The 21768-nt window shown below is 43.1% G+C and overlaps 1 protein-coding gene across 4 annotated transcripts in view; it reads left to right on the forward strand.

Moving 5' to 3' along the window:
• TBC1D30 (TBC1 domain family member 30) overlaps positions 1-20033 on the forward strand; it is an 86176-nt gene extending 66143 nt beyond the window's left edge. For 2 of the 4 annotated variants that reach the window (XM_060657063.3, XM_060657065.3), the window contains 6 exons: positions 104-209; positions 8889-9001; positions 10501-10640; positions 12991-13197; positions 13362-13421; positions 16395-20033. In XM_060657063.3, coding sequence (XP_060513046.2) covers positions 104-209; positions 8889-9001; positions 10501-10640; positions 12991-13197; positions 13362-13421; positions 16395-17167 — 1399 coding nt within the window. In that variant the 3' untranslated portion in view covers positions 17168-20033. The remainder of the gene's footprint in view (positions 1-103; positions 210-8888; positions 9002-10500; positions 10641-12990; positions 13198-13361; positions 13422-16394) is intronic. The other 2 variants (XM_060657064.3, XM_060657066.3) reach the window with 1 other exon arrangement.
• The last annotated feature ends 1735 nt before the right edge of the window (positions 20034-21768 follow it).

A 21768-nucleotide genomic window follows, 5' to 3' on the forward strand; every position in this document is an offset into this window, starting at 1 on the left:
TTTAATGGCAAGAGGCACTGTATCCTGTTGCAACTGCAGTACATGCCTGATAAACAACACGGGTGTCCTAAATAATTCATTTTTCTGTTCTTTCTTTATCTAGGCAGATAGAATGCTGTGAAACAGCCGACGAATTCTACAGCACCATGGGACGCCTTACCCAGGAGATGCTAGAGAATGACCTTCTGGAAAGCCATGAACTCATGCAGGTGAGTGGGCAGCCTGGCCCCATTTTGGCTCTGGGAGTGCTGGGTGCTGTGGGAATAGGCAGTGTCACAGCAGCAATTTTGGGAAATATGTTTGGCCAGCCATCAGATTTAGTTTTTCATTTGACCAAGAGTCTATATATATAATTTGATAAGAATCTCACTGTGTCACAAGAGGAAGGAAGAAATGAATAATGGATATTTGTTATACTTCCATTCAAGCTGCGTTGCTTAAAAATCATAACGTGCAATCCAACCTCTAAACCCCACCCCCGCCCAAATTACCAGGTACTTCTTCTGAATCTGATTCTTAACCTTCATAAAGGGAGACTTGTGGGGCAACATATTATTTTGAGGGAGAAATTATTGAGGGTTGAAAAGGAAATTATTCTTTAAAAATTTTTTTAAATGTTTGTTTTTTTATATATAGAATAGTGGGGGAGGGACAGAGACATAGGGACAAAGAGAATCTCAAGAAGGCTCCATGCTCAGCACGGAGCCCGAATGGAGCTCGAGCCCATGACTGAGATCATGACCTGAGCCAAAATCAAGAGTCAGACGCTTAACCAACTGAGCCACCCAGGTGCCTCTCCACCAAAGGAGATTATTCTAATCAGTGTTTTGGTAATTTGTTTTACCCATATATTCTACTCATGTTGTTCTATATTAATCATAATATAAAAAGACTTGAAGGGTTTTGTTATTTTCTGGCATGTTATTATATCTCACTATCATATTCACCAAGGCATTAAAAGCGATAGTGAGTATAAAAAAGATAACAGATTTGTTAACATTCTCTCTTGCATTAGGTTCTGTAACATGATTTTATCCTTATTCTCCTCTGATGCTTCTGACTACTGCTTCTCTTCCTGGTTGTTCCTTTTGCCCACCGACCAAACTCTGGGTCTTGTCCAAGGTTGCCCTAGGGCCTTAGTTTCTTCTTTCTCTGTGATTTCTCTTTCTTTTCTCTGAGTTTCAACTTTTACCTTTATGTTGGGTTCCATGCATTGGGTTATGTTTGGGGGGTGCTGGGCCAAGTCAACAGATTGGAAAATGAAGACTCAGGCCCTGACTTCATGCTTGAGAAGCGAAGAGTTTCCATTCCTTTGCTCATTTCCTGGCACTTCCAGCTCCTTCTCAGAATCCCTTATGTTTGGAGAATGTTCACCACCTGATAGAACTGCCCCGAACATTCATATATTTTTTAAAATATATGTATTTTTTTCATTTATTTATTTTTGATATAGAGAGACAGAGCACAAGTCGGGGAAGGGCAGAGAGAGAGGGAGAGACAGAATCTGAAGCAGGCTCCAGGCTCCGAGCTGTCAGCACAGAGCCCGACACGGGGCTTGAACTCTCAAACCGCGAGATCATGACCTGAGCTGAAGTCTGATGCTCAACCGACTGAGCCATTCAGTCAGACTTCTCAAGCCCAAAGTCAGACCCTGAGTCTTCGTTTTCCAATCTGTTGACTTGGCCCAGCACCCCCCAAACATAACCCCATGCATGGAACCCAACATAAAGGTAAAAGTTGAAACTCAGAAAAAAGAAAGAGAAATCACAGAGAAAGAAGAAACTAAGACCATTCAGCCATTCATATTTTTTTATTTCAACTTTTCTTTGCCTTCTCATCTCTTCTTTCTTCTTTCCTGTCTGTCTCAGAGGAAGAAGGGTTCTGTGTGATGCTGACGTTGGTGCTATGATCCCGACTCTTCTCACACATCTCAGGGCTATTGCTTCATCACTCATTCTCTCTCTGAGGGAAGTACCTCTTTTTGAACATGGCTCTGTGTATAAGGTCTGTGCTTGGCATTTTCCACATATGGGATCCTTTACGTCTCACAGAACTGCCTGATTCATCTGCCCAAGGCAGGACTCTAGGATATTATCCCTTCCCCCTCGCTCATGAAACATTGTTGGCTACTCACTGCCTACAAAATGAAGCATGGATTTCTCAACTTATCATCCAGTGCTCTCGACTGTCCTAGCTCCTCCCTTTCATACCCTTTTCTTATTCTGGTCAAGTCAAGCTGTGCTCCACACTCCCAGGAATCCCTGGGAATATGCCTCCTCTGTACCTGTGCCCCCTCTGTTCAGTCTTTCCCATCTACCTTCACATGATTAAGGCCTGCCTCCTCATGAAAAGTTCCAGTTCAGATGCCCTCTCCTTTGTGAAGCATTCTCTGATAGTCTCAACTAAAATCATCTCCCATTTCTCTGAATCACTGTGGCATTTTCTTTGTACCTCTCTTGTGAACATTCATCACATTCTACTTTGATTTAAGACTGTATCTTAAATCAGTGATTTATCTTAAATCAGTAATATCCTCAGTGATATTTAAAAAAATTTTTTTAAGTTTATTTATTTTTGAGGGGAGGTGCAGAGAGAGAGGGAGACACAGAATCCTAAGCAGGCTCCATGCTCTCAGCTGTCAGCACAGAGCCCGATGCAGGGCTTGAACTCATGGACCACAAGATCATGACCTGAGCCAAAGTTGGATGCTTAACCGACTGAGCCACCCAGGTGCCCCCTCAGTGATATTTTTAAGCTCCTTGAGGTCAGAGCCTGTGCTTTGCTCATGAACACTTAGCACTTTGCCTTTTACTACAGCTGCTCAATAAATTTATTACTTCATTAAGCAAACATCTGTTGAGAGTCTGAGATTAATTTCCTGCCTTCTCTTTTTCAATAAATGTTTGCTGAATTAAACAACACTTATATGGTGGCCCTCCTTCCAGATTCCCTCCGCTCTAATAGCATTGGCATTTTGCTGCCAGAGTGATTGTCCACACTGCTTTGGTCATTTCATTGTTCTTCATAATGCCTTCAGTGCTTCCTTGTTACTAACTGCAGTAAATAAAATGCTTCAGCCTAGTTTTCTAGGTCTTATATTAACTTCTCCAAACATTTTTGAGCATCTCTGTCAGAAGACTTCCTTGAGGAAATGATTGTGTGGTTTTACCTTTTAAAGATGGAGTTGGTCAGGCTCTATATATGTGTGTGTATATGCGTGGGTGCATGCACATGTGAGGTGTGTGTGTGTATGTTGGAGGCAGTGGTGCAGAGCAGAAAGGGAAGTCATGGTTGAGGAAGGGGCACAAACAAAGACATGGCAGTGGGAAACTTTACAGTGTGTGAAGGAAACTATGAGCAGTTTGGTATTTGGTGTGGATATGGAGGACCACAACCTGTGGCAAGGATTGGACTTGACCTTTTAGGTCAGAGGTTGTGAAATTGTGCTTGCTGGGATTCTAGGGGTTCTGTGGAGCCTTTGGAAAGGGAAAAAGAAGACCCGAAACATTTTAAGGAGAGAAGGAAAATGGTCTGAGTTGTGGCTTCTGTCAGATACAGGGGAAGCTCAGCGAAGGGTGGACTTGAAAGGGTCAAGTCTGCTAGCAGGAGCCCGTGAGAGGCAGTGAAGGGTAGAAACAAGGATGGGATGGAACAGAGACAGTACTTAGAAGGCGAAATTGATGGGACTTGGCCACGGAAAATGGATATGGGGTGAGGGAGAAAGAAATGGGGAGACAACGGCAACCCACAGGTTTCTGGCTTAGGAGGAAGAGCATAAAAGTTTATCCGGGGCAGAAATAGGGTTTGTTTGGAGACAGATTGCATTGGAGGTGCGTTCTTGCTGCCCTGTTCCTTACCTATCGAAGGTGTTCCCCGACTGGAACCTGTTGCACTGGGTGGAGGTCTGTTGCTACCCGGCCCTCTCTGTTCATGCCCGTTCCTGTGAGAGGGCTTGTGGTTCCCTCTGCCACTTTCTGTGAAAAATGGTCTGCCCACCAGGATCCTACTCAGTCTCTTCTCCTCCCTCCCACCCCACAGCCTCTCTTATCTCAGCCCTTATTGACGAGCCTTCCTCCATATTCTTTCAGTACTTAAGATTCTCAACAACTGATTTAATGCCAATTACAGATTATTTTATATTATTTGGTGTTTTTTTCAAATGTGTTAATCATATTCTCTAATGAAGTAGTAAGTTCCTTAATGATAAGGGCCTCCTTTTACTCTGAATTCCCATAACACCTAGAGGAGTGGTTGGTTTTTTAGCTTTATTTACTTTTTTTTTTTTAATATATATTTTTTTAACGTTTATTTATTTTTGAGACAGAGAGAGACAGAGCATGAACGGGGGAGGGGCAGAGAGAGAGGGAGACACAGAACCGGAAGCAGGCTCCAGGCTCTGAGCCATCAGCCGAGAGCCGGACGCGGGGCTCGAACTCACGGACCGTGAGATCGTGACCTGAGCTGAAGTCGGATGCTTAACTGACTGAGCCACCCAGGCGCCCCTAGCTTTATTTACTTTTGAGAGAGAGAAAGAGAGTGAGTGTGTGCAAGCAGGGGAGGGGCAGAGACAGGGAGAGAGAGAGAGGGACAGAGGATCTGAAGCGGGTTCTGCATTGACAGCAGCAAGCCCAATGAGGAGCTCGAACTCATGAACTGTGAGATCATGACCTGAGCCGAAGTCGGACACTCAACTGACTGAGCCACCTAGGCGCCCATAGAGTACTAAGAACCTATCCAGTTATGGGACGCCTGGGTGGCTCAGTCGGTTAAGTGTCTGATTCTTGATTTCGGCTCATGTCATGATCTCGTGGTTGTGGGATCAAGCCCCGAGTTGGGCTCTGTGCTAGACATGGAGCCAGCTTAAGATTCTCTCTCTCCCTCTCCTTCTGCCCTTCCCCTGCTTACACTCTCTCCCTCTGTCTTTAAAAAACAAAAACCAAAGAATACACCTGGTTGCTCACTGAATACACAGACTCCTAGAACATTAGAACTCGAGGCAGTGTTTTTCACACTTGACTATGTATGAGAAACTGCTCCAGAGTGTGTTAGAATGTGGACATTTAGTTCATCGGTGGTTCTGATGCACCATGGTTCTGATATGATGTTTTGTTCTGTTTTAATTCTTTTTTTTTTTTTTTTTTTTTTTTTTAACATTTATTTTATTATTGAGAGAGGGAGAGACAGAGTATGAGCTGGGCAGAGAGAAGAGGAGACACAGAATCTGAAGCAGGCTCCAGGCTCCGAGCTGTCAGCACAGAGCCCGACGTGAGGCTCGAACTCACAAACTGTGAGATCATGACCCGAGCCGAAGTTGGACGCTTAACCAACTGAGCCACCCGGGCGCCCCTGTTTTGTTTTAATTCTTAAGTTAGTTAACATACGGTGTAGTCTTGGCTTCAGGAGTAGAAGCCAGTGATTCATCACTTACGTATAACACCCAGTGCTCATCCCAACAAGTGCCCTCCTTAATACCTGTCACCCATTTAACTCATTCTCTCACTCACTTTCCCCCTCATCAACCCTCAGGTTTTTGTGGTTTTTTTCTGTATTTAAGAGTCTCTTATGGTTTGCCTCCCTCTCTGTTTTGATCTTATTTTCCCTACCCTTCCCCTATGATCATCTGTTAAGTTTCTTAAATTCCACATATGAATGAAATCATGTATCTGTCTTTCTCTGACCTGATGTAGCTGGTTTTTAAACAACACTTAGGGAGGCACTGGTTTAAAAGAAGCTTAAAGATCAACTAACCTAATTCTGTCACTTGATAGAGTGTGAGCTTATGGCCAGTTTTTTAGATTGTCCAGTGGCAGACCCAGACTGGGAGCCAAGTCCCCCTCTCCTGGCCTACTTTTCCCCTACCACCAGCCCACCGCTTCCACGTTAGTCGAAACGTGTCTTTCCCGAAGCTGAAATCCCCTTTAGAAAAATAAGGCAGCATTTTGTTTCACTTAAACGTTGCCAGAGCGAATGAGAGGTACGTTGACACACGCCATCTTTGTCCTATAGAAATTTCCAGTCTTAGGTATTAGGAGAAAAGACAACCACCTCTTTACCTTGCTGTGAGAGAATCCTAGAGGGAAAAATACCTACCGGCTATGGTTTGATCAATTGGATGCCATTTTAGCAGCTTTTCTTCCGCAGAGGAAAACATCTGGATGGAGATGAACTGAGCCTAATTTTGTACAACTCATGTTTTCGTGTTTTTTGTGAAGCATGTCAGTAATGAAAAATACAATTTTGTTTTCAGCGGTACCTAAATATAAACGTCTATTTAAGTGTACTTTGGTAGTTTGAATAGTAAGTTGACTTATTGGTTTTCCTTGGCATCATGGAGTGTTATGGAGAGAAATGGTGAATGTCATTTCAAGGCACTCTGTTTTCTTTATTCAATCTTTTAAAAAAAAAAATTAATTCAGTGGCTGGGATCCAATTATGGTGGGCCATAAATCTGTCAGCAAACCTGAAATGGCTCCAGATGAAAAATGCGGGCTGTGCTTAAGGTCTTTATTTTTGAGCTGAAAGACAGGGAAGGATTCTCCCTGGTGGTCTTCCCAATTTCTTTCCATTCTAAGTGCCACACACAAAATCTCCTGGGCTTTTTCCTTCTGTAAATCATATCACTTTTTTTTTTTTTAAGTAGCAAGGGCTGTTTTTAAAAAATTGGTGGTGTCTGAAAAAGACATTGGGAGAATGCCAGTGAAATAGCGGGTGTGGATTTCAGTGAGACTTTGGACAAAATCTCTCATGACTTCCTTGAGGGCAATAGAGAGAAAAATCAGGTGCTGTTGTCAGAAGGGTTTGTAGGTGCTTGGGACAACCTACCTCAAAGTGTATATCAGTAATTATTGTTACCTGGGGGGAGCTCTCATGTGCTGTGAGGCAGGATCAGCCCTTGGAACGTTCACTTTTTTCCATCAGTGATGACATGGAAATTACAAGGATGTGGATGCTTGTCCGATAGAAGGATAATGTTTGCTTAATTAGCGCTGTCAAAAATTGAAACCGTCTGCCCTGCAAAAGAGTGTGTGCCCACCATTGGAAGGGTTTCAGTGCTGCCTTTGTGACCATCTGTTGGAGAGTCTCTAGAGGGAACTTCTGCTTGGGAAGGTGGCCGAACTAAATTATGTTTACATTCCATTCTAACCCGAAGATTCTGTTAGTGTACCATATTTGGCTCTAAAGTGATTAGTAAAATTCCTTTCTTGGAATCCATTGTAAATCTCTGATTTACAACGCTGGAAACCAGAGCTTCTCAGGTACCCCGAAGACTATAGTGATGTGTGGTGTATATTCATGGCATAAACTCGCCTTCAGACGTGAGACCTTCGACTAAGTGAGTGAATATATGTGAAGAGGTGCCATAAACACATTTTTTTTCCCCAGAAGCACTGATTTCTTCTTTGAAGGATTAACTAAAAGTAAAGGATAGAGGAAGATAGACCAAAAAATAGAAAGTGAAAGCACCAATGCAGCCAGGTTTTTGTTTTTGTTTTTGTTTTTGTTTTTGTTTTTGTTTTGTCAGATGTCTGAAGCTGAGTGGCTCTTGAAGGAGCTTGCTAGGAGCCCAGGCCAATTACTCTGGGGCAGGACGTACTTCCCATACTGTTCTTACCAGCTTCCTTCATGAGGCTGGACAAGGGAATATTTTAATGATTTTTTATAAAACTGACAAAAATAAAACACAAGTGAATCTTCACCTGGTCACCCTACTAATTGTCTTCAATGAGACATCTTCATTCATAAGGAAATTTGAAATTCCTATCATTAATAATTTCATCTTAAAAAATTTTTTTTAAATGTTTATTTATTTTTGAGATAGAGCACAAGCAGGGGAGGGACAGAGGGAGAGGGAGACACAGAATCTGAAGCAGGCTCCAGGCTCTGAGCTGTCAGCACAGAGCCTGACATGGGGCTCAAACCCACGGACTGCAAGATCATGACCTGAGCTGAAGTTGGATGCTTACTGACTGAGCCACCCAGGTGCCCCAATAATTTCATCTTTTAAACTTGAATCCCAATGGTATGGGTTTCTCTTTTTAAATAATTAAGGTGTAGTTGACATAGTAGTTTTAGGTGAATGGTTTCCTGGGAGAAGTGAAACTTAGGGTGATTAATATACATTTTCTGGAGAATAAGTACTTGAAGGATTGAAGGAAAGCATTTGGAACAATTAAGCTTTAATAAAATTAAGAGAGCAAACGTGATTACTTTCCTCCTGCTGGTAGAATGATATATAATTTTGAAATTCTGGAGGAAGCACAGGTGCTTTTCCCCTTTTTATTTATAGATTTTTTAACAGCCTATGCTTTACACACTGTCACTTTCTTTCTTTCTTTCTTTTCTTTTTTTGTTTTTAAATAACAGCTAACAATTTTCACCTCGAGCTCATTCACAGACATTTGAAAAGGTGGTATCTTTGGCGAAAGCTTGTGGCTGATCACACGATCACCCACTAGATTTAATGTTGTCCAGATGACGTTGAATGTCTATAAAAGTCATCAAGCAAAGCTTTGAAAAACAAGCACTGCATATGAGCATCACCGATGGGTTCTTTGTTAAAGAAATAATAGAGAGCTGTGAATTTCTGAGTTAACCCACCTGTCAGTTGAGCCCAGAGGAAGTCAGACTGCCCCCATCTGCCACCCATGTTCACCACTTGGAATACCCAGTCACGGCTGGATTGATTTGAGAAATGAGCATTGTGTTCCTCAGTATTCTTTTGTCTTTCTCTAAAGGGGATATTGAAGTAGAATCTCTCCACCTGCTGTGTGAGAAGCAGAATCTACCTCTTTACACCCAAATCATAGAACTTTAATATCTTTCCACGATTGAGAAGAGTTGTTTAAGGCCATCGTTTCAGACTTGACATTTTTGCTTGTGTTTTTCAGACTGTTTATTCTATGGCTCCATTCCCTTTCCCACAGTTGGCAGAGCTGAGGGAAAAATACACCTACAACATTACACCATTCCCAGCCACAGTTAAACCCACCTCAGTTTCTGGGTAAGGTCTTTTTCCCCCCCTTGTTGTTTTCATGATGGAAGACTTAATATCTTAATGTGTTGGTGTAACTTCATATTGGTTAAGCCCCAGATATATCTATTCAAAGTAGTTTGGTACTTAAAATCTGAATGTTTCTTTCCCAAAGGTTTTGATTTAAATTCAAGACAGATTTTTAAAACCGTACTTTCCAAAGAAGATTGGAACATAAACTGAAGGAATATTTAGAGACCCCACAACTTATTTAAAAATGTCAAATATTAAAAATTTTAATAATTAAAATCGTATAGAACAGGTGCATGAAGAGGCAGATGGCCTAATTTAAAATGAGAAGACAAGAAATTGACAAATATATATTCCTGTATAGGAATTTAGTGTTTGAAAACTTAACATATCAAATCAATAGTGAAAAGTGTATTTAAATAGAAAAAATGAAATAATAAAACTAGCAGAAGAAAGTGTGGAAGAATGTCTTTAGTTCTTTGGAATTGGAAAGGCCTTAATAATGGACTCAGAAACACAAGGGAAAAAGTTAAGTAGTTTAGAAATAATTTTCTGCATGACTAAAAACAGAACAAAACAAAACCTTCATAAGCAGGTGCAAAAATATTTTGTGAAAAAATATTTGTAATTGCGGTCTCTCATGTATAAAGTTCCTAGCAATCAGTAAGAAAATGGCTGCCCAACTGAGACACGATGAAAGGATGGGGATTGGTAGTTTATGTATAAAAGGCAGCATCGGTTGTATGAAGAGAAATGCAGCCTAGAACTAGATTGAGACTATGTTTTTATCTGTCAGATTGACAAAAATTCAGAAGGTGGATGTGCGCTCTGTTGGTGACGCTATAGGGGGACACTCTTGCACAGTACAGGCGTAGCGCATTGCTGCAAGATTTGTGGCAGGCAATTTGGCAATATTTCCCCAGATTACTAGTGCACATATCCTTTGACCTAGCAATTCTACCTTTATGACTTATCCCACAGATGTATTTGTACACCTGCAAAGCACAGTCTGTATAAGGTTATTTATTGCAACATTGCTTATAACGGTATAAGATTGGAAACCACTCAGGTGTGTATTGTCAGTGGCCTGGTTCCATTACATGGGCTACATGCACACAATACAGTGCAGCTGTACAAAAAGGATGAGAAAGCTCTGTGTGTGAACGTGGAGAAAGTTTTAGGTACATAGAAGCAAGGTGCAGAAGAATGTATACAGTATGCTAATAATTATGCAAAAGGAAGAGAAAAATAAGACCATAGTTATCTTTGCTTATCTATGCAATAAAGAAACTGAAGAACACATAGAAATTAGTAGCAATGGTCACCTTTGGGAATTAAGTAGGGCAAAGGCAGAAGTTGGACAGGGATGGGAGAGAGACTTTTTATGTACGTTACATTCATAGTTATATATAAAAATTAAACCATGTGACCATATCATTTATTTTTCAAAAACACCACAATTTTCTTTGAATATTTCTTTTTCTTTTATGTTTCCCAAGACGACATGGTAAGGTCAGAGACAGTGATGAAGAGAATGACCCAGACGATGAAGATGCTGTCACTAATGCAGTGGGGTGCCTTGGACCTTTCAGCGGGCTCCTGGCACCCGAACTGCAGAAGTACCAAAAGCAAATGAAAGGTAAAGAGGTCGCTTTCTATTTAGATGATCTCAATGTGTTGGGTCACTATAGCAAAGGTATTATTATTGTGTCTGATCAATGACTACTGTTTCCTCACCTGGTTACCACTATTAAAGGTCTTTGTTAAAAGTGTCTTCTGTGCTACTCTATCATGTAGTAGGATCTCTCTGTTATGTGTTACACACATCATACCTATATCTTTTTCTTATGTGTTTTGCCTCCAGTTCTTCTGATTCCACTTCGTATGCTCAGTTCCTTAGCCTGGAACCTGGCATATAATAGATGTTTAACACATTCTGTTTGAATTTAATTGATACAGAATGGCTTCTTTTCCACTATAGAGATACCCTCTAAATCTAAAACATTATGGTAGCCTCTCCTTGAATTTGAGTGATTAGAAACTTGTTATCTCATAGGACATTCTGCTGGATCCCTCTGCTTAGCCCATGGTTTCTAGTTGAGAAAAGATAATCTCCACCTACCAGTTCTTTTAGTAGTTCTTTTGAACAAAAGACAGCAAGTCTACTCCCTCTTTTATTGGATGTCTCTTGAAATCTTGAGGACATCCATCATGTCCCCCAAATCCTTGTCTATGGTCCAAGATCAAAATTTTTCAGAAGGGATGACTTCCAGAACTTTTGATATTCTGTATATTCACCTTTTAATGTCCTGTAGTGTGCCTCTTAAAAAGTGGTGCTCTGAATTGGATGCTGTACTACATTTGTTTTTTTCTTGTAGAGAATGGACTTTTTGTGGTCTGGACACCATCGATGTAATGAACTTTTTTTTTAAGTTTTTTTTTTTTTTTGTAAATTTTTGAGACACACACACACACACACACACAGCATGAGCAGAGAGGGGGAGAAAAAGAGGGAGACACAGAATTGGAAACAGGCTCCAGGCTCTGAACTGTCATTATAGAGCCCAGCGCAGGCCTTGAACTCCCTGACTGTGAGATCATGACCTAAGGCAGAAGTCAGACGCCCAACCGACTGAGCCACCCAGGTGCCACAATTCTTGTCAGGTTTAACTAAGTTCAGATTAGCAGGACCCCTTTTAATTTTCTTCTCCTTTTTTTTTTTTTTAATGTTTATTTATTTTTAAGAGAGAGAGAGAGAGAGAGCATACGCAAGCAGGGAAGGTGCAGAGAGAGAGGGAGACACAGAATCCGAAGCAGGCTCCAGGCTCTGAGCTGTCAGCACAGAGCCCAGTGCGGGGCTCCAACTCATGAACTGTGAGATCATGACATGAGCCAAAGTCGCACACTTAACCGAATGAGCCATCCAGGCACCCCTTAATTTTCTTCTCCTTAAAAATGTGTTTTCCATAAAAAAGGAAGTAAATTTGTCTGATGTTTAAGCTTTACCTGAATAACAGTTTCAGCAGATGCTACGATAGTTGAAATCCTCACTAATTATTTTTTTAAAAGCGGTTCCCAGGCCGTTTTACATACTGTGCTAGAAAAGCCTATGTAGTGTGTCTGCCCTCACACAGTGCTTATTTCTACTTCTCAGATGTAATCTCAATTTTATTTAAGGGACAAATCTGCTAGTTGTAGGTGTCACAGGAGCAGAAACCACATCAGACAAAACACACATAGGCAGGAAATGTGTATTAAATGAATAAAAACATTTCTAGTGATGCAGTGATTCAAAGTTTTGATATGTTTTTTTAAATGTTTATTTATTTGAGAGAGAGAGACAGAGCATGAGCAGGGGAGGGGCAGAGAGAGAGACACAGAATCCAAAGCAGGCTCCAGGCTCTGAGCTGTCAGCACAGAGTCTGATGCGGGGCTCAAATTCACAAGCCATGAGATCATCACCTCAGTTGAAGTCAGATGCTTAACTGACTGAGCCACCCAGATGCCCCGAAGTCTTGATAATTTTATAGAATGTGTTGCTATTTTTAACTTAGGAAAAACTCACTTTTAATGATGGTCTAAACTCTACGAACAGTCAATTCCTTATAAATCCTCATGCAGTTATATGCAAATCTGTCAACTGACTTTAGACACCTGGCGTTATATTTTCCTAAGGGAATTTTAGAAAAAGGCAGTGATATTTATGTGGAAACAGTTGTTCTTATGTCTACAGAATGAGCAAAGTGCTAATAAAATCAAACAGTGAACCCACACAGCTCATTTCAGACCCACAGTTAGGCTAATCAGAAAATGCGGAAATATTTTCAGGACCAAATGAAAACCAGTACAACAAACTGGAGCATGCATTTTTTTTTTTTTTTTTTTTTTTTTTTTTTTGTGGTTAGAATTCCCTGGAAGTTAAGATACCACACTGGGGCACAGTGTAATCTTTCTCCTCCATGTCCGTGTCTCTCTCCTCTGGAGTGTAGAACCAAATGAAGAGCAGAGTCTGCGGTCTAATAACATTGCAGAGCTGAGTCCAGGAGCGATCAACTCTTGTCGAAGTGAGTACCATGCAGCTTTCAACAGTATGATGATGGAGCGCATGACCACAGATATCAACGCACTGAAGCGGCAGTATTCTCGGATTAAGAAGAAGCAGCAACAGCAGGTTCATCAGGTGTATATCCGGGCAGGTAATGTGATTCTTTGTTTGAATCAATTTCCCCTCTGTGTCTTGTGAAGGAAGGAACCATACTCCTAGGATCGCCTCGGTATTGCAACCCTGTAGCTCAGTATCCGCAAACACTGCTGGCATGAGGAAATGACCTATTTAGTATCCCCTTTCTTATTTTATTAGGCTCGACCGAAGAAAAAGACCATGGGTCCCTTTTAGGTACCAAGAACCAGGCACTTGATGGTATTAAACACGTCTGTACTACGTGTGCTTGTGGAGAGGGGTTTACAAATGATGAAACTGTTGCAAACGCCATGCAGTCCTTGGACTTGAGACATTTTTGAGCTCTTCCTAAATTTTAGGCATTTGAAAATGGAATCTATTAATCTGTGCACTAGTAAATTAAGCTATCCACTGGTCATTTAGGTAGTAATATAACAGAAGTTGTCATCAGAGAAAAAGGAAGAAACCATTCCTGTGCCTCACCGATGGGTTAGCGGGGTCTTTCTTGGGGATCTGCCGAGAAGAGTAAAATTGGATTGAGGTTGGAAATGCTCTTTTCCAAGGACTGTCCAGCTGCTTTTTTTGTTTTCTTTTTAAATTCCACAAATGCCAGTGAACAGTCTGCTTTGTGATTTAATACATGCTGATTTGGGAAGTGGTTTGTCTTGTTCTAAGTGAAATCCTAATGAAAATGATGCCTGTTCTGTGTTAAAATGAAGTTGACTGGGGAGCACGTGACTGATCTTGCACGAAAACTGTACTTACCTTCCACTTACGGGGGAGGAGCGGGTTAACTTCCTGAATGTTTTTACTTTGACTTGAATCATTAAGAGGACATTCACAAAAGAAACAACTCTAGCACTTTAATTTTAAAAACATTGGCTCAAACATATCCTCATTTTTGTCCTTAAAGAAATGAGGCAGGTAAGGATGGATATGCTTCTGTCCTTTTAAAAGATGAGGAAATGGTGACTCAGGAAAGCTTAGCAGGGTTGTATAGCGATGGTCGGTGGTCAGGCCAGGGCTAGACCCCCGTGTTCTGATTCTTTACATAGTCCCTTTTTCTCTTGCGCCCTACACATCTGTGGGTGTGATGGTGAACAGTTGTCGGTGGTATTAAATCGGCCCAGTGTCTTGTGCTGTAGCTAGGGGCTCAGTAAACTGTGTTCCACAGGCCACATCCGGCTAGCTGCCTGTTTTTGTAACTAAAATTTTATTGGAATACAGGCATGCCCCCTTATTTACATATTGCCTATGACTGCTTTTGCACTACAAAAGTCTAAAATATTTACATATTGTCTATGGCTGCTTTTGTACTACAAAAGTCTAAAATATTTACAGTCAGGAAAAGTTCGCTGACCCTTATCGGGATCATGGTTTGTGTGGTTCCTTTTAGGGAGATTGTTGCTCAAAGACAAAGAGCATTGCTTTTGAAACTTCAGCGTGCATGTAAATCACTTGGGGATCTGTTAAAATGAAGAGTCTGTTTCAGCAGCTTTGGGGTGGGGCTGAGATGATGCATTTCCAACAAGCTCCTGGGTGGTGCCAGTGCTGCTGGGTGGGGATCACGCTTTGAGTAGCTTTTAGAAGAGATGGTATAAGAGGATTAGCAGTGCAGGTGGAGAGGGTGCGCTTGACTTCAGCTTCTGAGATGTGAAGTAAGGTGGTGAGCATGGCGGTTGAGGTCCCAGCTTCCCAGGTTAAGGAGGACGGGAAGTTGGGGCCTTTTGGACCCGGTGGCTTCGGTTTTTGGGGAGAAATCGGAGGAAAAGTTGTTTGCTTTTGGAGGAGTAAGTTGGGGAAGTCAGGTAGGAGCGTAGAGAAAGCAATGAAGATTTGGGTAGGTCATCGAACGGAATGGAAGAGGGAAAGAAAAGGGTTGTTCAGTGGCTTTGAGGACCCAACAAAATAGGAAGTTATGAATCTGAAGGGCTTTCAGTCCACATGTCTGTGTGATTTTTTTTTTCCCCTCCCTTTTTGGAAAAGATAAAAATCCAGGTTTGGGATTTTGCCAGGCATAAAGAGATAGGGGTGTCAAGAATGTGGTCATTGGTGAGGCAGCATCCTGGTGATCAGCCATGCATCTAGCCGGGGGAGGAGTGCAAGTGACTCACACATAGACAAGGGGTTATGGGAAGTTTGAAAGACGAGAGAACCCAAGTCTCTGGTTCAGTACTATGTATAGTCATATCGAGAACCTGAGAGCCAGGAGAGCCAAAGAGAAGAATCAGAGACTTAAATATTTTTCAGGTAAGATAGATCTGGGTGATGAAGTTTCGGATGGCATTGGGGAGGCTGAGGAAGTATGAGGATGGGTCAGTCAGAGAAACAGTCATGCAACTGAGGGAGGTAGTAGGATATGGGATGGAGAGGAGACTGTAGTCAACATTTTCAGTAAAGACTGGAGTGTGACCCGAGGTACGTGAGAGCAATCGAGAAGCGTAGAGGTGAGCTCAGCCAGATGATAGGGATGTCAGGAGGAAGGTTGCTCACACAGAGACGGTAGGGCCTTCTCCCTACTGCTTCTGCCTGCTGTTGTCATCTCTGGGGCCATGTGTGTTTGAGCGTCATCTGAAATAGAGGCTTGGTCATAGCCACTGGAGGAGGACGACAGGAATACTATCACCAGTGCCCTCCAGGAGAGCATGGCTTTGGTGCTCTCCAGTTTCAATTGGCTTTCGAAGTCCATTGAGGACACAGGAGTGGGATCAGGAATCAAGTAGCAGTGATCTCCCTACATTTTCACCACCTTCTATCACCTCTGTCATTCTGCCTGCTCTCACCTTTATAATATGCAGTGTGTTCTTTTCCTACTCCTCAGAAGCTAACAGCTGATAATCCATATGGTCGTAGTGTTTGACTTATTTTTAAAACAGTCTTCTAAAGTTTTCTAGGTACAGGACCTCTGAGGTTATTTCTCAGAGACAAAAACTCTCAGTAAGAAACAGTAGGGTGTCTGCACTTTAGTAATGAGGGGCCAGAGTCTGCTTCTTTTTGTATCCTCAGCCTCTTGTCTCCTCCTTTTGGAAGAGGAGGGAACAGGTACTCCAGGCTCTAGGGTTGAATTCAGTTTCTGTTACCTTCAGTCACATGACTCTGCAAAACCTGGCAGATACGTGGGTTGGGATGTGGGGACAACCTCTGTGATTCCTGTTCTGTGATGGATGGTTTCTCTGTGGTCCATTTCACACAACCTTTCAACGTTTCTTTCAGATAAAGGGCCAGTGACCAGCATTCTCCCATCTCAGGTAAACAACTCTCCGGTCATAAACCACCTTCTTTTAGGAAAGAAGGTGAAGATGTCAAACAGACCTGCCAAGAATGCGGTCATCCACATCCCCGGCCACACAGGAGGCAGAACGTCTCCTGTCCCTTATGAAGACCTCAAGACGAAGCTCAATTCTCCGTGGCGAACTCACATCCGAGTCCACAAGAAGAACATGACGAGGACCAAGAGTCAGCTGGGCTGCGGGGACACCGTTGGGCTGATAGAAGAGCAGAATGAGGGCTGCAAGACTAAGAGCCCGGGGGCGGCGGAGTTCCCCTCCAGCCGCGCAGCAGCAGCTGGAGGAGAAGGTGGCAGCTCGGAAGGCTGTGTGGGGAGGACAATCGAAGGGCAGTCTCCGGAGCCAGCATTTGGGGATGCCGACGCTGACGTGTCTGCGGTCCAGGTGAAGTTAGAAGCCTTGGAACTGAACCGGAGGGATGCTGCTGCCGACCCTGAGCCCAAGGCACACGCGCCCTGCCAACGGCACTTTCCGGAGCTGCCTGATACGCCCAGGGAAACCAAACCTCCCCAGGGCGGCCACCTGAAAGCACCCATCTTTAGCCCTTTCCCCAGCGTCAAACCACTGCGCAAGTCAGCCACTGCCAGGAACTTGGGATTATATGGTCCTACAGAAAGAACCCCAACCGTGCACTTTCCTCACATGAGCAGGGGCTTCAGCAAATCCAGCGGTGGAAACAGTGGCACGAAGAAACGATGATGGCCTTCAGAAGCTTCGACTGTAGATGCGCCTTCCCATGGTGGTAAAAGGGTTCCGGCTGAGGCTCCAAAAGAGTGTTAATTGTCCGGTGAAAATGAACAGATAGGTTCAGAGATGAGCACCAGTCTGTAAAGATGGGAAATGGAACTTTTCTAGTGGGAAGCCAGGACGGGGATGTTTTCCCACCCACCGCTAACCGATCCAGTGAATTCTTGTGGCAGCATAAATATTGTAGTTTTAAAGCGTGAAGTTTTCCCTATTTTTAATCGTGAGTTGTTTAGAAAAGACTGCGTATTTAGACTGTTAACCCCTCTTCCTTCTTCCTGTTCTGAAGGCTGTCAGGGTCCCTGCGACAACACTCCTCCAAACCTTCTGGTTCTCTGGGCGTTAGCGATACTCAAGCATGCACACACTAGCTCCTAGAACAGAAACTGTACAAAGGAAGTAAGTTTCTTAGTTACAAAAAACATCCTGATTTCCCTCTTCCTGCCCCACTGGGGGAATGTTTGTGTGTGTGCGTTTTTCTTCAGTAGTTTCTCTCAGCCAGTCTGAAGATTGTTTTTTCATTCTAGAGCTAAAGTGCAGGAGAAAAATGTAGATAGCCTTAGTTTCCCTTTCTGCCTGCAAAATGAAGAAAACCCTTTATCTGTTGAAATTTAGGTTAAGCCACCAATTTGAAGATCTTACCCAGAGAACACACACGGGACATGCATTAAGCAATCGCTCTGAACGGCTTGCTGATTCTGCTAAGCTTTCCCCAAGGTTCATTTTTTTCCCCTCTAAGAAGAATTATGGTCCTCAGTGTTGGGATGACTTGGTGGGCTCTCCATGGAGCGTGTCCCGTGTTGTCCGCTGTGCAGCTCACTTACCTACCAGCTCTTCATGGCAGACGTAGCGATGCTCGATCGTGGCTCGAGCCGTGTTCACGGCTGCTGCTCGGAAGCCAGAAACACAGCACCTGCAATTCTGTTACTTGAATTTTGTGCTTTTTTGATTGGAGCACTTTGTTGAGTACTTTTGTTACTTGAACACTGCCTTTCTTTGGAGAAGGCATTAGTGCTTTCTAGCTCTCTCTTACCCACTTCTCTCCCGGTCCCAGCGGGTCAGAGACAGCACCTGTTATCTCCACTATGCAGATGGGAACTCTGAGCCACACGGAAGTGAAGTAGCATTGCAGATACTCAAGGGGAATACTCCCAGTATTCCCTGTGACTTGGTCACATCTCCTCTGGCACGATAGGCGGATTTACTGCTCTTTGTACACAGATGCATTGGCTGTATAGGTTCTAAAAACCAAGACTGGGAAGCCACTCACTGTACTCCCTCTCGACTCAGAGGACCTTTCTCCAGATGGTACAGAGTCCCGTGATGGCGTTTCACAAAACCAGCTCTGTTTTTACCCAAAAAGGTAGTTCATTTTAAAAATGCTTCGTGCAGCTGTCATTTGAACAAAGGCTCACTCCTCAATCCCCTTGTCTTACTGTTATCCGAAGAATAGCCTCAGCATCTTTATCCTCCTCTCTGATAGACCTTGACCATGCCTGCAGGCACATTGTCGATGCACTCAGTGTTCATTTGGGCTAATTGGATTGCCAATTCTGAAACCAAAGCTATAATTTTAGAGAGGGCTTCTACTGTGAGAGGTATTAATTTTCATAATAAAATAGAAAATGTGGTAGTGTGGGCTTTTTTTTGAGTAGAAGACGTAAGAATGACATACAGTGAGAAAAGCCATGTTATCCCTTTTGTGGTATTTTTACCCCCAAAGGCACAGAAGGTGGAAAATATGACTACTGAGTTATTGCGGTGTTGGTCTTGAATTCTGTGCCACCTGAAGTTGGCATGCAGCTTCTTAAAAAGCAGCCACGCCCACCACCTCTGTCTTGGGAAGGGAGGAGGTGGGATGTTGGGCTCACCTCGCGTCCCGCTGCGGGGATGAGACCCGCTGCATTTTTCAAAGTTAAGCAAATGACACGATTTTCTTCCATCTGCTAAAACTTTACAGATAATGATTCCACCTTATATTCTTTTCTCCTCCCCCACCCCAATGAGTCAGAACAGACTCATCCCTTTGAGGGATGTCTGACTGGAATGGAGGAGTAGTCTCTCTTCTCTTGAGTCAGCCCCACGCTCCCTGAGGATCTAGGTCCAGGGAGGTGGATGCTGGGGCGGAGCCGCTTACCACAGTCCTTGGGATGGCGCTGTTGTGTCTGCTAAGTGTCTTAGTGTTGGTGACATAGGCCCCACCGGTTTCCCTCTGATGGTCTTTCTGGGAGAGGGACGGACGAGACGGGCGCATGCTTTGGAAGAAGTATTTTATCCCAAATGGAAGAATGAATAACTGAAAGGATCATAGTCCTTGGAGGTCAAAATGACCTTGTCAGGATTTTAAAAACCGAAGGATTTCTGTTGAAGCACTCTCTGTACCAATAACATGCATGCATTGTACCGTGTAATCGCAATGTGAATCGGTCAATTTTGGAGACTTGCCTACTTTAGGAAATAGAGAAATCTGCAGTAGCCTTCACCACACAGCATGTACAAAGACCAGTATGGACTCGTTCTCCCCCCTACGTATTGGACACTGTACTCAAGCACCAGAAGTACTTACCAAGTAGCGGTTTCTTGATTTCTAGATCTGTCTGTCCCCTGTCAGCACTTGTGCGGGGAGTCCCCTCCTTCCAGTGCTTCTGCACCTCAATACTCTTACAAAAGCCTCCAAATGGTTTAAACCTAGTTTGTAATGTTTGACCTATGGGCTGTCACTTTTTGAAACATTGTATTCCTTTTTCTTTTTTTTTTTGTCTCTGTTCTGAAGAATTGTACTGATTACAAAGACATGTGCATAAAGATTCTTATTGTTGTAGCTGTTGTGCCATTTTCTGAGTGCATGCGTAGAATACCGTTGTGACACTGACATCCTCCTTCCCCTTCCGCTTCAACTTTTTCCCCTCCTTGGTCACGGAACTGGGGAAACAGCCCAGTAAGCTCCATCTCCCCCAATCTAATCACTGGGCTGCAGGGTGGCCCGTGACCTCTTGAGAACTTGGCAGAGGAGCGGGTTCCTAGGTATGAGTGAGTAGAGAGTTTACTTAAGAACGTGTGTGTGAATGTACGTGTGTGTATAAAATTAGCCATGAGGTTTGTCATTTTCCTTTGTTTCAATAAAATAGGACACTAGGAACGTAACTCAGCTTCCTGGTCTCATGGTTGGGACGTGAATGGACAGCTGTGGTCACAGGCACTGCATCAGCCTGCTCCCTTCATCAAGTCTCCCTTTACTCTTTCTGAGCCACTTTCTTTGCCTCCAGCAATCATTTGAGGCAACGTTTAAAATACATTATTTTTTCGGGGTGCCTGGGTGGCTCGGTTGAGCATCTGACTTCGGCTCAGGTCATGATCTCACAGTTTGTGAGTTCAACCCCCTGTGTTGGGCTCTGTGCTGGCAGCGCGGAGCCTGGAGTCAGCTTCAGATTCTGTGTCTCCTTCTCTCTCTGCCTCTTCCCTGCTTGTGTTCTTTTTCAAATAAACGTTAAAAAAATTTTTAAAAACATATCATTTTTCCTAATGAAAGAAGTAGCATATATTTTAAGAAAATTTGCAAAACCGAGCATAAGGAATCCTCAGTGTTCTGGTATGGGCTTCTCCGGAATGTTCTTGTATGTGTGTGTGCATGTATACACACACACAAAGGTATATTTAGCTGTCTTTCCAGTAGACGCTCGTATACAGCGTCATTTTCAGTGACTTTCCTTCACGTGTTCATGCCAGAATTCAGGACTGTTGTCAAACAGTTGGTTCCTGATTGTAGGTAGTATTTGAGAGCGTCTTAATACTTACATCTTTGTGTACAGACTTAACTACGTTCTCAGGGTACATTCATTGAGGTGGTGTTACTGGATTAGAAAGTATGAACATTTTGGGGGCACCCGGGTGGTGCAGTCGGCTAAGCCTCTGACACTTGATCTCAGCTTAGGTCATGGTCTCACGATTTGTGAGATCGAGTCCCATGTCAGGCTCTGCACTGACAGTGCTAACAAGCCTGCTTGGGATTCTCTCTCTCTCCCTCTCTCTCTCCCTGCCCCTTCCCCATGTTCTCTTTCTCTCAAAATAAATGAACTTTAAAAATAGGAACATTTGTGGGGCGCCTGGGTGGCTTGGTCGGTTAAGCGTCCGACTTCGGCTCAGGTCATGATCTCATAATTTGTGAGTTCAAGCCCCATGTTGGGCTCTGTGCTGACCGCTCAGAGCCTGGAGCCTGTTTCGGATTCTGTGTCTCCCTGTCTCTCTGCCCCTCCCCTGTTCATGCTCTGTCTCTCTCTGTCTCAAAAATAAATAAATGTTAAACAAAATTTTTTTAAATAAAAAAAAAATAGGAAGATTTTTAAGTCATACGTATTGTCAAATTGCCACCATCAAAGGTTGAACTTCTCATTGCAAGCCATGAATAAGAATACCTGTTTCTCTATGCCCTTGGATGAGGCAGCAGTTTTTTTTCTTTTTTTTTTTTCTCTTTTCTTTTTTTCTAGGACCTCCAGTATTGATAGAAGCAGTGATAATGGGCATGCATACCTCATTCCTGGCTTTTGAAGGAACCATTC

The sequence above is a fragment of the Panthera onca genome, chromosome B4 (genome assembly GCF_046562875.1).
Source record: "Panthera onca isolate mPanOnc1 chromosome B4, mPanOnc1 haplotype 2, whole genome shotgun sequence".
In the NCBI taxonomy this organism is placed as follows: Eukaryota; Metazoa; Chordata; class Mammalia; order Carnivora; family Felidae; genus Panthera; species Panthera onca.